General features: G+C 51.0%; 1 protein-coding gene across 2 annotated transcripts; it reads left to right on the top strand.

Annotated features, from left to right (window-relative positions):
• The first annotated feature begins 692 nt into the window (after nt 1–692).
• Nucleotides 693–8,688, top strand: BARHL2 (BarH like homeobox 2). Of its 2 annotated transcripts, XM_021943910.2 has the most exons (4): nt 693–1,175; nt 1,272–1,694; nt 3,558–3,783; nt 5,673–8,688. In XM_021943910.2, exons 1-4 carry the CDS (start codon nt 1,067–1,069, stop codon nt 5,983–5,985), a joined length of 1,071 nt encoding a protein of 356 aa, XP_021799602.2. In that variant the 5' UTR covers nt 693–1,066; the 3' UTR covers nt 5,986–8,688. The 2 variants fall into 2 exon arrangements, with proteins under 2 accessions (XP_021799602.2, XP_017799968.3); XM_017944479.3 differs by having other exon boundaries at nt 695–1,694.
• The last annotated feature ends 4,545 nt before the right edge of the window (nt 8,689–13,233 follow it).

The following is a 13,233-nucleotide window of genomic DNA, read 5'->3' as shown; positions in this document are numbered from 1 at the left end:
CCTTTGCCCTGCACTGGTGATTGTGGACACCGGGACCACTTGACTCGGAGTTCGGTTCAGGGATGCGGGCGCAAGGATGTGCGGCTTCTCAAAAGAGCAGCGAAGTCCGAGCCGAGTCCGCTGACCGGCTCGCCAGCGCTGCGCCTATTGGCTCCCGGCACGTCGACGTCCCTCGCTCGCGCGGGCGCGGCCAATGGGGGCGCGGTGCCGGGCGCGCGGCCTCGGCAGCGGGGGCGCGGGCCGGCGCGGCGCGGCGCTGGGAGCGGCGGCAGTGGCCGTGACGTCACGGGAGGGGGTCGGCGCCGCCCGCGAGCAGCCGGATTACAAGCGAAAGCGCCTGGCAGCGGCCGGAGTCGCCTGGCATCGCGTCTCCGCCGCCTGCGCCGCCTGCGCCGGTTCCTTCTCGCTGTCCTCTTCTTCCTCCTCCTCCTCGCGTTGCCGCGGCCGCTGCGGCCGTGTCTGCCCCGCAACTTTCCAAGAAAGTTCAGAAACTCGGCTACGGGGCTACCGAGTGGCGCGCGGCTGCCACTTCGGGAGCCGCAGGGGAGCTCTGAGGGCGCGCGGCCGCCCGGGCCTCGCCGTCGCTGCACCTGCCGCGTCCGCCGCCGCCACCGCTGCTGCCAGGTGCCAGGCTGTGGGCAGACCCCGGCAGCGGCGGCGGCGGCGGCGGCTTCGGGGTAGCTTCCCGCCGCCTGCGCTTTCGCCTGGGTCCTCCGCGTCGCCACCGCCGCGCCACGTGCGCAGTCGTTCCTGGAGCGCTAGTTCCTGGAGCGCACGTTCCGAGCTTTCTCAGAAAAATTTTTAACTACCCCCCCCCCCCACCCGCCCCGCATCATCTTTTTTTCTTCCCACTCCTACTTTTTGCATAAGAGAAAAAAAGTTGTGTCGAAAGTATCCACCGATTGCCACTTCCCAATTACCCTTCCTTCTCTCCCCGCCCCACTTTTTTTTTTTTTTTAAGCGGCGGCAACATTGTTTGGTGTTTATTTTGTTTTGCGATCGATAGCTTCCTTCGCTGGTTCCGGGCGGCTGCTGAACGGCGGAGTGGCGTGGACCTCATGTAGAAATGACAACAATGGAAGGGGCCAGCGGGTCGAGTTTTGGAATAGACACGATTTTATCCAGTGCCAGTTCAGGCAGCCCGGGCATGATGAATGGAGATTTCCGCCCGCTCGGTGAGGCCAGGACCGCGGATTTTAGGAGTCAGGCCACCCCATCTCCCTGTTCGGAGATTGATACCGTAGGGACGGCGCCTTCTTCTCCTATTTCAGTCACCATGGAGCCCCCGGAGCAGCATCTGGTAGCAGACGCGACCCAGCATCATCACCACCTCCACCACAGCCAGCAGCCGCCACCACTGGCCGCGGCCCCGACCCAAAGTTTGCAGCCTTCGCCCCAACAGCAGCCGCCGCCGCCGCCGCCACAGCAGCCGCCGCCGCCCGCTCAGCAGCTGGGCTCGGCCGCCTCGGCCCCCAGGACTTCTACGTCTTCTTTTTTAATTAAGGACATCTTGGGCGACAGCAAACCTCTGGCGGCATGTGCACCCTACAGCACCAGCGTATCCTCTCCCCACCACACCCCGAAGCAGGAGAGCAACGCAGTGCACGAGAGCTTCAGGCCAAAGCTCGAGCAGGAGGACAGCAAAACCAAACTCGACAAGCGGGAGGATTCCCAGAGCGACATCAAATGCCATGGTGAGTCCCGCCACCCAGCGCTCTTGGCTTGTCCTCCTGGTTCCCAATCTCCCCTTCAGCCTTCAGCAGATCTCTGCTGGGGAGCGATTCCGGGCGCATCTCGGGCGACTGGGCGACGGTTAAAAGACTGCAAGCTGAAGGGAGGCCTGGGCGTGAGATTTGGGGACTCTTCGAAGTTCTGTTTATTGTTAAATTTCTACCCCACAACCTTCAACGGCCATCCAGCTCCTTCCTTTGTTTTACTTAATTTTAATCTATTGGGGGTTAAGGGGGGGTGGAGGGCATCCGACAGGAAATACTTTTCGTTGATAAAAGGGATGGACTTGGGGTTTTTCTAGCTGAGACTTTGGGAATGGGAATGGGAATGTGGGGAGGTGGGAGAGAGAAACCAGTTAGCTAGCGTGGATGTGATCACAACCTGGTGTTCGTTCTTTAATGCAAGTGATTTCACCCCCCACCTTATTTTCTAAACACCATCACAGGAATTATCGGTTTTAATGAAGGAAAAATTTCTGAGTTTCATGAACAGAGCAACTTTTAAAAAATTAGATCGTGGTTAGTATAGGGAAGCCCGTAAAAATTTGTAATCAGTTTCTTAAAAGCACCCTTCTTATCCTATGGCCTCAACTGAATATCTGTATCCTATGAAGATTTTTGGCCCCTTACAAGTAATTAGGAGGTAGTATTTATAAAAATAAAATCTTTTGAAATTGGATTAATCTCCTTTTTGTTAAAAAAAAGATGACAATGGAAATTGTCCTTGAACTCCCTTTTCCCATTTTCTCCTCAGACAATTTCATAAGTAAATGTGGTAGTCTTTGCATGGGAAGAGTTTTAATATACCAGGAGCGTTTTTTCTTCCTTTACAGATATGTTGTTTTTTATTATTGATCCTTGTTTTTTCTGGTAAAGAAATATGCTGACTGTCTGGAAGGTAGGACGTTAGCTCCTCATTTTACTATTATAGCATTAGCATAATAGTGTCCAAAACAGATGTACAGTCTGGTCTGGCGATTTTTTGTGCACCAACCTCCCCAGTGGGTCAATTAGAGAGATTATTGTTCTTCCTGCAGGGAAGATCAAGGAGCACTGCACAAACGGGTACAAACAGGGAGGGATTGACATATCGATTTCCCAGCATTTCAGTAAAAAACCAAAGTTGACAAATAGAATCCGGAAATCTCCATGCTGTCACCTGGATGGGCTCAGTGATTTTGAGCTCAACTCAGTGTTTGGGTGACATACTCTTTGTGAAACTTTAAAAGACCCGATGCAGGCTTCAGAAAGCTTGATTCCAACATTTCCCAGGTGCATCTGAAAAAGAAAAACAAACACCCATAACTTTCAGAAAACAGAAAAAAGTAAAATGAAAAAGATGCCCCCTCCTCAAAAAAAAAAAAAAAAAAAAAAAAAGAGTAGAAAGACCCTTTGAAAAGTACCAAATCAGTTAAACAAAGTCAGCATATTTCTTTACCAGAAAAACAAGGATCAATAAACAATACTGAAAACAATAAAGGAAAGGGAAAGCATCTCTCTCAATCAAGGAAACAATAACAAAATAACCCTTTTTAAAAGTTTTATTTTTAAAAATTTTTACTTTTTAATTTCCAACCATGTGAAGATCAGACCCCCTTTTAGGCCCCCTTTAGAACCTCTGAACAAGGCCCCACACTCTGCAGTCTGAAAACAGCCCTCTTCCTCCACATGGGCTAAGGCCTGAGTGTGTGTGTGTTCTGGGGGTGGCAGAGTGTAGTCCCCTGAGGCCAGTGGTTGGCTTGGGAATGTGGAAGTGTATGCCAGGAGGACACTCAGTCCTTCCCCATTCCAGGCTAACTTACCACTGTGTCTGGGTTTCTATGGTAGGGACAAAGGAGGAAGGAGACCGGGAGATTACGAGTAGCCGTGAGAGTCCCCCTGTGAGAGCCAAGAAGCCTCGAAAAGCAAGGACAGCTTTTTCCGACCACCAGCTCAATCAACTGGAGCGTAGCTTTGAGCGGCAGAAGTACCTGAGTGTGCAGGATCGCATGGACCTGGCTGCAGCGCTCAACCTCACTGACACCCAAGTCAAGACCTGGTACCAGAACCGCAGGTAAGGGAGGCAGTTTGTGGGAACAAAGGTGTCTGGCCATTTAAGTCATGAATCTTCTTCTCTCCTGGCCTCCAGAGACTCTAAGGACTGAGAGAGACCCTGGAGTGGGCACTTGGGTGCTTTAAGGATGAGGCAGGGATGAGCCACACCCCCAAGGTGAGAGGGACTGAAGGGCAGCTGAAATTTGGACAATTTTGCACTTCTAAGTGCTTTAACAGGTGTTACTTTTCCTCTGAAACCCGAGCCGCTGGAATTCCCCCCACTTCCTCCCCAAATCAATGAAGCCACACCTTCTCAAATTGAGACATCTGTGCAGCTGACACTCAGGTCCAGAGAGCCTGCGCGGTGCACCCCTTGGGCCTGCCCCAGGCTGGTTCCAAAGGTTTGTAGCTGATGACAACAAGGCCCGGCCCAGGTATTGCTATCTCCACAGAGCTGTCCCAGCCGCCTCGGCATAAATGTCCTTGCTTTGGCCTGTGAGGCGGCTGGGAGAAGCAGGGTCCCAGCCTTGGTCAGTGTAGCTGCAGAGACTAGGAGAGCCCAGCTGGGTTAGAGTTGGTTTGGCAGCTGCAGGCTGGAGAATCGGCGGCTGGCCAAGCATCCGTACAGGGAGAAGGAGGGAGTGTGGGTCTGTCCCCTGTACTGGCTGCCTTTGCTGTCTCAACATGGAGCAAGAGTGCTGCAGAACCTTCCTGGCACTGCTCCTTCTCTAGAAGGGAAATTAAGAAAGCAAAAGTGGCTGGTAGTGCTTGCTGGGCCGGGAAGTGTAGAGCGGAACCTGGGCAATCTGAGGCAGAGGTTTCGCTATGTTTTCAAGACTGGCACTCATCTCCTTGTCTCGATTTTCTCTCCCCCTCCTTTTCTCTCGCTTGTATTCTAATCGTCCATAAGTGCGGTTGGAAATGCCCATCCAGTCGTCATCTTTACCATAATTTTCTGTCTCATTACATACGGTTTCAGCCACCCTAATTCTGTCGGAAAACATTAGTGTCATTTGTAGCCAATTTAAAATGGGCGACATGTTTATTAATTTGGCTGGAGCTGCCGAGTATGGATGGCCCACCAGTCCTGCGTTCCTTCATAAGTCATTTGAGCAACCGCCTGCTCTCTTCTTCCTAGCAGGGTATGCAGTGGGGGAAGGAGGAGACTGAGAAAAGCTGATCACAGGTTTTGATTGTTACTTTCTCCCTGAGGAGGAAATATCTTGAAATGCATTTCCCCCTCAGAATGGCCAGGAGGTACTTTGCCCTTGGGAGAGCCCTCCCTCAAATGAATTCCATTTTGAGACCTTGTTGCCATCCTCCCCTTAAGCTCCCTGCCCACTGTAAGGTCCTGTCAGGCTTATGAGAGAAATATGTCTCCCAGCCCTGGGGAGTGAGAGGGGCTGGGGTCCCTGACTTAGGAGTCTCTGCATCCTTTTGTTTACGGTTTCTTCTCTCTCAGCCTGTGGGGGAAGGAAGAGGGGCTGAGAGCAGACTCTTTGGGATTGCTGGGAGTGGGGGGACGTGGAAGGGAAATTAAGGAAGGAGGAAAGTGACTGCTTGTGGAAGTCTCCTTTGGCCCTAAGGAAAGTTTCCAGAAGTAGTCAAACTACAAGGGGGGCAACAGCAGAGCAGAGCTTTAGGAAAAGGCAGCAAAGCTTGTAGGATCTCATTTGTGAGGGTCTCTGCCATTGAAGGTATAATTTACAAAACTGGCTTTGGGTTTGGGTCTTTCTGGGAGCAAGGCTGGGGCAGGAGATGTAGTGCATTGCCAGTTTGAATAGGTCTCTGAGTCTTCCTGCCACCCAGGGGAGAAAGAAGGAGGAGGCAGGAAGGGGCCAGAGAAGGGGCTGGGTCTTGGTGCCTGGACCATGCCCACAGCATGCCTGCACGCCCGCTTTCTTTCAGGACCAAGTGGAAGCGGCAGACAGCGGTGGGCCTGGAATTGCTGGCCGAGGCAGGGAACTACTCAGCGCTGCAGAGGATGTTTCCATCGCCTTATTTCTATCACCCAAGCCTGCTGGGCAGCATGGACAGCACTACGGCGGCGGCGGCTGCCGCTGCCATGTACAGCAGCATGTACCGGACTCCTCCAGCACCCCATCCCCAGCTGCAGCGGCCCCTGGTGCCCCGCGTGCTCATCCACGGCCTAGGGCCTGGGGGACAGCCAGCCCTTAATCCCTTGTCCAGCCCCATCCCGGGCACCCCACACCCCCGGTGAAAACATTGCAGGAAGGCACTGCAATCCCTTCCCCATATCCCTGCCCAACCCGGACTGCTGCCCTTCCTCTCCCCGCTCCAGGCCACTAGGCCTCCCTTGCAGCCGACTCTGGAAGGCAGAGGAGTAAGAGAGAAAGATGCTTACCAGTGGGTCGGGGACCCCCAAAGAGGAGCCAGCCCTCTGCTCTCCATCTCCCCACCCCTAGAAACAGGGCTGGAAAGCTCCCCCACAGCAGTGTGACTGGCGAAAATGCTGACCCCACTCAAAGTGCGACCAGTAAGTGAAAACAACAAAAACAAAACCTCAGATTCTTTTAAAAAAATGACTTTAGGGACAAGCAGGAGGGAGGGAGGGGGGAGGGCTCAGGAGGGAAGAAAGAAGGGCACGGAGCGGAAACCGCACAGGCAGAGAGAACTGTAGATGGACAGCCAGCCTCAAGTGCTGAGGCAAAGGGCGTTGCCGAGGACATTCCGTCTGCCCCAGAGAAAAGAGGAGGGTGACTGAGAACTTTGCACTGATTTCTCATGACCTTTTTTCTTTTGGAAAAGTGGCATGCTCCATAATATGAAAAAAGTGTACATTTGAAAGACTGAGTGATAAGTGATATATCATATTTATTATATGTTGTCCAAAAAGAGTCACTTATATACGTTAGTAAAAACATGATTTTTCTTTTCATGTCTTTTTGATTCAGTAAAATAAATGCTTAGACAAAAATATAGATTTTTTTGTGATTGAAAATTACAAAAATAAAGTTTATCTTTTTTTAACAAGTGATGAAATCCAAGGGAGCTGATTTTACTAAAGCAGAATGTACTATGATGAAGTGCTGACTTGGTTTAGAACGACAAATTTCTTCTGAAATATTAGGAATTTACAAAATCCGTAAAGAAGTTGGGTTGGCTTATAAAAGCAGCTCCATTTTTTGTGCTGGCCTCTTCGGAACCATTATTTGATAAGTGTGAGTTCCTTTCTCTTTAAGTGGATGGTTTCAAAGCAACCCAGGAGGCCCTGGGAGAAAATCTGTACCTGTAGGCTGTTGGTGCTGGCTAAGTCGGTGACCAACCTTGCTGCCGTCCTGACCTGCATAGAGGCCCCCGCTTGACCGATGGTGTGGTGATCCCTCGGTCCACTCCTCCTCCTCCTAGGGGTTTTCCTGGGGCAGCAAGGGTCCTAAGCGTTGGGCAGTGATGACAACGCCGACAGGGGCTGGGCGGCAGGCGGACTCTCCTCGGGCCTTGCAGCTGTTCTGCTGCCCGCGGCTGGGCGCCCGCGCGGTCGGACAGCCTGTGAGCGGGAGGCTGTGGGACGAGCAATTAGGACGCCCTGGGGGGACTTGGAGAGGCCCAACTAACAAACCCCTGTGGCAGCTTTGATCGTTGCCTTCTCAGTCCCTGGCGGCAGGCGTCCAGCCCCCAGCCCCATGCGAAGCCGCTTGTCCTAGTGAGTTCGTTGTGCTGCGATGCCTGGAGCTCCTTTGCAAGGGTGAACTCAGGCTGAGACTGGCTGCCAAGCCTTTTATCTGCACCCTTGGGACAGCTGGGACTGCAAAATAGGAGACCCTGCCCAGAGTGTGGAGGAGGCCCGCTGCCTGCTTTAGGAGTGTGTGTGAGTGTGTGTAAGTAAATATTTGTAGCACCCTGGCCTAAGTCAACCATAAACACCACCCCTCACCCCCCATGAGGCTGGTTCCCCACCAGGTTCAGTGCTCAGAACTGTATGAAGGAGCCACTTAGTACAGCTACAGTTCCCAGGTTGCTCCCACTCCTCTCTAGCCCCCAGGTCACTTCCTGAGTAGCCAGAGTCAGATCTCATATGTGGGTATCCTCACATTTCTATCCTCACTCATACCCTAGTACAGTGACAAAGAGGTAATACAAGCCGCTAAAATACATCTGGACCTGGCCTCCAGCTTTCTCTGACGGTTGAACCTTAGTGTAGTTAAAAATGTGAAGTGATGTGGGAATGTATATTTAGGAGGGGTGAGAAAGAAGAAGAGAAGAAAGGTGAAATCCAGGTGGAAATTGCCTGGGGGCACCTTGATCAGATCTTGGCTAATTAGGAAGTGGTTTGCAGATTTATCTCCAGCTCATCAATTTGCTTTAAACTTGGTCTTGGTCTTGTTTGATTCTAACAAAAGGGTCTGGACTGGCCCTTCTCATGTTCTGCCTGCTTCGCTGAGACAAACTTAGACAGCTGGGCTTGGCTGGAAATTGGGCGCTGCTATGTCTAGTTAGGATGTCTAATACCTAGGCACTTAGCAGACCCTCCTTGTTTCATCTGGCAGTTGGGCTTTTTGATCAAGTTTAAACAGTTTAAAAGTGGTCTGCCTAGGCCTAAAAAGGCACTCTCCAAGGTTTGAGGGTGCTATAGTTTCTGTTTGTACTGAAATCAGGGCTGCTCAACTCTAGGCACAAGGAGGGATTTGAGAAGCCACAGAGTTCATGCCTACAAAGAATCTGTACAAAGAATTAACTCAGATCCAGGTATGAAAAACACACAAAACTACAAATCCAAACAAGGCCAGAGCACCCATTTGCTGCCAGCGGTCCCCAGCCACCTGCAGGAGGGTGGGCCGGGAAGTCTGCCCACTGCTGCTTTACACTCAAGGCTGAACTTGAACTCCTGAGGTAGACAATGCAGGGGGAAGCACTGTGCCTACAGAGACAAGATCTCTTAATTAACCTCATATTCCTCTGCTGCTAGCAATTACTCAGGATGCATTATAGTCCTCCCCAAATCCAAGTTTCTTCAAAGTCATGTTTTCTTTCACCCCCTAAATCATGCAACTGAATGTGTCAATGTCCTTTCTAAATTTGTTTGGTTACCTGCTGTTGCGTACAAGTTGGCAGATTGGATGTTGTGGGCTGGGGGAGATTGTCCTAGGAAGAAAAGTTGGGTGGGTGCCTGGTTCGTTCCTTCCTTCCTTCCTTCCTTCCTTCCTTCCTTCCTTCCTTCCTTCCTTCCTTCCTTCCTTCCTTCCTTCCTTCCTTCTTTCTTTTTCTTTCTTTTCTTTTTCTGCAGCAGTACTGCAAAGGGCATCTCAGCAGGTGCCCTAGTATTCAAAAGTCACTTGCTTAAAAGTCAAATGCAAACCCAATTTTTTTCTTCACAAAGGGTCCTTCTTTCCTTCTGTGCCTGCTCAACTAAATTGGGGGGTTGGCTAGGAGGTGAAGAGTGCAACCCCAGGTTTTCTGAGAAGTGAGGAACAAGGTAACAGGCAGAGGCCTATTCTCGTGGGAAATCTGGAGTTACAGAGAACCAGAGGACAGCTGTCCCTGGGAGCTGTACTCTTTTTCTTTTTTCCCACCTTCAGCTGGTGTCTGAAGGGCACTCTGTGGCTGGACTCTGTTTAGATTGCTCCTTTGATTAAGTCGAAGGCTAGAAAAACGGGGACTTTCAGTGACAATCTTTGCTTCCTACAGAAACACAGTAATACAAATGTATTTCAGAGAGACGTTTAAAGACCTACAAAGGCCTCTTAGATTTGCCAACACCAAGATCAGCTCAGGGACCCCAGCAAACCTAGCACAAATCTGTAGTAAGTGTGAAGGAAGAAGTTAACTCCCTGGCTAGCAGCCAGCTGTTCTAGCCCAAACGAGTGATTTTTCAATGAGTTGCAAAGTAGTGATTGCTTCTTGGCTCAATGCCTCCAGCAAAGATACCTACCACCCTGTATCTGTTTAATTTTGCTCCACCCCTTAAAATGAAAGCCTGCACGATGGCAAATTAGACAGCTGATTTCCTCCCTTGCAAATAAAACTGCTTACTCTCCCTCCTCCTCCCTCCCTGCCATCTGACTCCTGCCTAGGCAGCCCTTCCCCAGGAGTCTGTCGGATCCCACCTCCCCTCTTTAAACAAGTCACTTGTGAGTAGTTTGTTTTGTTATATTTTTAACTTTCTAAAAATATTTGGAAAAGATCTCCCCAGGGCAAGGGAAACTTTAGTTCTTGTTAAGTCACGTGGTTACAAAAATATACTGGAAGAGAGCTGCCTGTTTTTTGAAAAAACCAAGCTTGAAGTCAACATGCTTGGAAAGAATGAGACTTTTCACCACTGGTGGACATGATCGGGGCAGGGTCAAGCCTTGGAGGGAATTGATGTTTCTTTTGCATCTCTGAATTCTTGGTAGGGAATTTGGGCTTGCCCTGTACCCTGGCTGTTGACTAGAGAGAGGTGTGGGCAGATGAGTGAGTGGGGGCTTCTCCAGGATTACGCCTATGGACTCTGGAACAATATCCCCAAGCTCTTTGAGTCTCCCACTAGGTCTTTGTCCAGTCCCATTTTTTGGTCATCTCCGGGCTTCTTTGCTAACATTTGTGTCTTTTTCTGGAGTTAGGGACTCTTATTAGGGTCCAGTGCTGAGTGCCCTGACTTCTTACCTCATCCGCAGGGCTGGGTAGGGGTAAGTAAGAGGGGTGTTTGGGGCTGTGGGGAGGTGTGCTTTCAGAGAAAGGGAGGTGTCATTGGCCTCTTGGATTAGAAAACCGGTCAGCTGTCTCGGGGCGATGAGATGACCCAGATGGGACTATTTCCCCCGCTCCTTCCGGCTGAATTTTGAAGGTCTCTGTCAGTTTGAGTGTTGCTGGGTGGACCGTCTCGGTCAACCTCACATTCTCATTTTGTCCCCTCCTCTCCACTGGGTCTCCCGCTCCTGGTTTCTTTCTGCTAGCACCACAGACAGCTCCCAGGGCACCCGGTGGAGTTAGGTAACCCGGGCCGGCGGGTTCCGGGTAAAGCCTAGGCTGCCGCAGCGAGCGCGTCAAGGAAGGGTCGGCGGCGCCCGGGGGGAGGTAGGCAAAGTGGTTACAAAGCACCCTCCCCGGCAGCGTTTCCTGATTAGCTCTAAGTCCAAACAGGGTCACATTCCAAAGAACAAAATCTTCAGATCAATAAAGTAATTCAGAAACCCAAAGATCTCAGGGTAAGTAGTGCTCAGTGACAGATCAACTCTAAATCGTCCCTATTTAATAAGTTATTAGTGGAAGCCGACGAGGGAGGAGTCGGGCCTCAGGTCTGCGGGCTCCAAGACCTTGCGCCGCGGCTGCGACGAGGTGGCCGGCGGAACGCTTCTAACTGGCACATACTTCCTCTGTTCGCACAGCTCGGAGCGCGCTCGGCGAGCCGCCGCCTCGGCCATCGCAGGCAGAGCAGAAGCGCTCCCGAGGCAGCTGCCGTGCAGGTCGCGCTGGGCCCAGGCCCGGCTCCCCACCGCGGCTCTCAGCCCGCGCCCTCTCGATACAGATTTGGGTCTCTCCCAGCTCTTGCTACTATCGGGTCTGGGACAGCGCGTCGCCCCTGCGGGAGCTCCGCCGAAAGAAGAGGACCTTCCCGAGAGCGAGATTGAACTTGATTTACGATAAAAGGGCCCTGTCACTTTGTGGAGCTGATGGATTCCCGCCCCTACCCACCCCCATTCCCGCCGTCAGACTTGATTCTTTAGTGAAGAGGCCCTCAGTGTGGCTCTCCTCCCGCCGCCTCCTAGCGATTCTCACACGCGGCGCAGCCAGGGATTTGGCGCGGCGGCCTTGAAGCCCAGCTGCGGCGCGCCGGCTCCGCGCGGGCTCTTGCTCAGCAAGTACCCCAGCTGGGCTCCGCGCTCCTCTGCCCTCAGGACCGCCCGGCCGCCACGAGTTCCTGCGCTCGGGTACAGACAGCGCTTCAGGGAGGCATGGGCGCATCAGGATAGGGGCTCTATAAGCCTGGGATGGGAATCCAGACGCTTTCAAGGACGGTGCTTGGGATGGCCTACAGAGCAGGGCCCTTCTCTCACATCTCGGTGGGCTCTGGAGGGAATATAAAGCCTTCTCCTACTGTGAAGACAATAAAATAATCTTTGCTCAGTTGGGAGCTCTTATCTGCATCCAGCTTCACTCCCACCCCTCGAGGCCTCATGACTGCAAATGATACCTCCTTCAGATTTCCCTTCAATTCTTGGAAGTCAACTCCTCTTTGTTGATCACCCCCTGCTTCCCCTCTGGCTCTTCTCTTCCTCCTTCCCGCTATAGTTGGAAGTACGAAAACGCTAAGTGGAATTTAGGAACCGGTAGACATATGTAGTGCAATGGATTATCCACGTCTATAGATTCAGCATTATTCGCGAGACGGGGTTTCCCTCAGAGCCTCTGGGGACTGGTGGAAGAGGTGTTCCAGGGCGCCCATTCAGGCACAGTTCATCCTCACGTGAACTAGGAGGGAAAGTTTTCTATAAAGCAATGTACATTTATAATGCTTCTTTAGGAGAGAGGAATTAGATATTAGTGGTGCGTTGTTTCCTCACTCCTATAATACAAAATGAGGGTGCCTGTGGTGTAAAAGTGGTCTGCATTCTAAAACCAATCAGCTGACAGAGTGTTAGGAAATAAATGTGGAAGTCCGTGCTATTCACTTCCTACTTCAGGAAAGCTAAGTTACTTGGTGTAGTTTTCAAATGTGAGAGTCTCCCAAGCACATTAGCTAGGTTTCCTGTAGGGTGAACTGTTTTTCTAAAGATTTAATTTTAACCTTTTGATTTTAAATGTATCTCCAATTTGATAAAATTGCCGTGTCATAATTTGTGAAAAATGCAAATAATGTTTGTTAGTAGCGTTGATAATCTGATTGCCCAACTTCCTCTTGAAGCAACTCTTTCCTCCCGCAGACTGGGTATCTGAAAACTGATGAGCAGAGATTCTAGATTAGATATTAAGAAAGACAGTATCCCACTGGAAATAGGGTGCATCCGAGCTGTAGCCACTTCAAAGCATCACCTTCTTATTCATCTGTCTTATTTCCCACAAATGTTCTGTTAATGAAAGCTTATCAAATTGTTTCCGTTAAATTAAGAGGATTTTAATGGGACACCTACTTCCTCACTGGCCTTGAGTGAACACACTGAGGTATTGCATTAAACATGCTCATATGTGTATAGATACATAAGTTTCACATAATCTTTCATTACTATGCATTGATAGATTGGTCCAGAAAGTCACATAAAGCACAATTGGATAATCGTGGGCATGGCACATTTCCCTTTATCTTCCTTCTTTTCTGGATTGCTTTGGAAATTTCTGGGAATCCACATTTTTGATTCCCCCACAAACTTCTCTAACATACATTAGAGCTGACCATCAAGAGCCAGTTGTTCGCACCAAACAGTTCTACTCAGCGGCTTCACGTGACTGCCCTCGCGGCTGGCTGAGCAATTGCAGGGGCTCTCCCATTGCCTTCTCTTCAGCCATTGAGTGGCAGGTACCTGGGCGTGCCTGG

Source organism: Papio anubis, chromosome 1 (assembly GCF_008728515.1).
Source record: "Papio anubis isolate 15944 chromosome 1, Panubis1.0, whole genome shotgun sequence".
NCBI lineage: Eukaryota > Metazoa > Chordata > Mammalia > Primates > Cercopithecidae > Papio > Papio anubis.
Note: the sequence above shows the minus strand (reverse complement) of the source record. Positions and strands in the feature narration are given on the sequence as shown.

Coding starts and splice junctions, on each gene's coding strand:
- BARHL2 (XM_017944479.3), top strand. CDS start 1,067: ATGACAACAATGGAAGGGGCCAGCGGGTCGAGTTTTGGAATAGACACG. Junction 1,695..3,557: donor GAGCGACATCAAATGCCATG/GTGAGTCCCGCC, acceptor TTTCTATGGTAG/GGACAAAGGAGGAAGGAGAC. Junction 3,784..5,672: donor ACCTGGTACCAGAACCGCAG/GTAAGGGAGGCA, acceptor GCTTTCTTTCAG/GACCAAGTGGAAGCGGCAGA.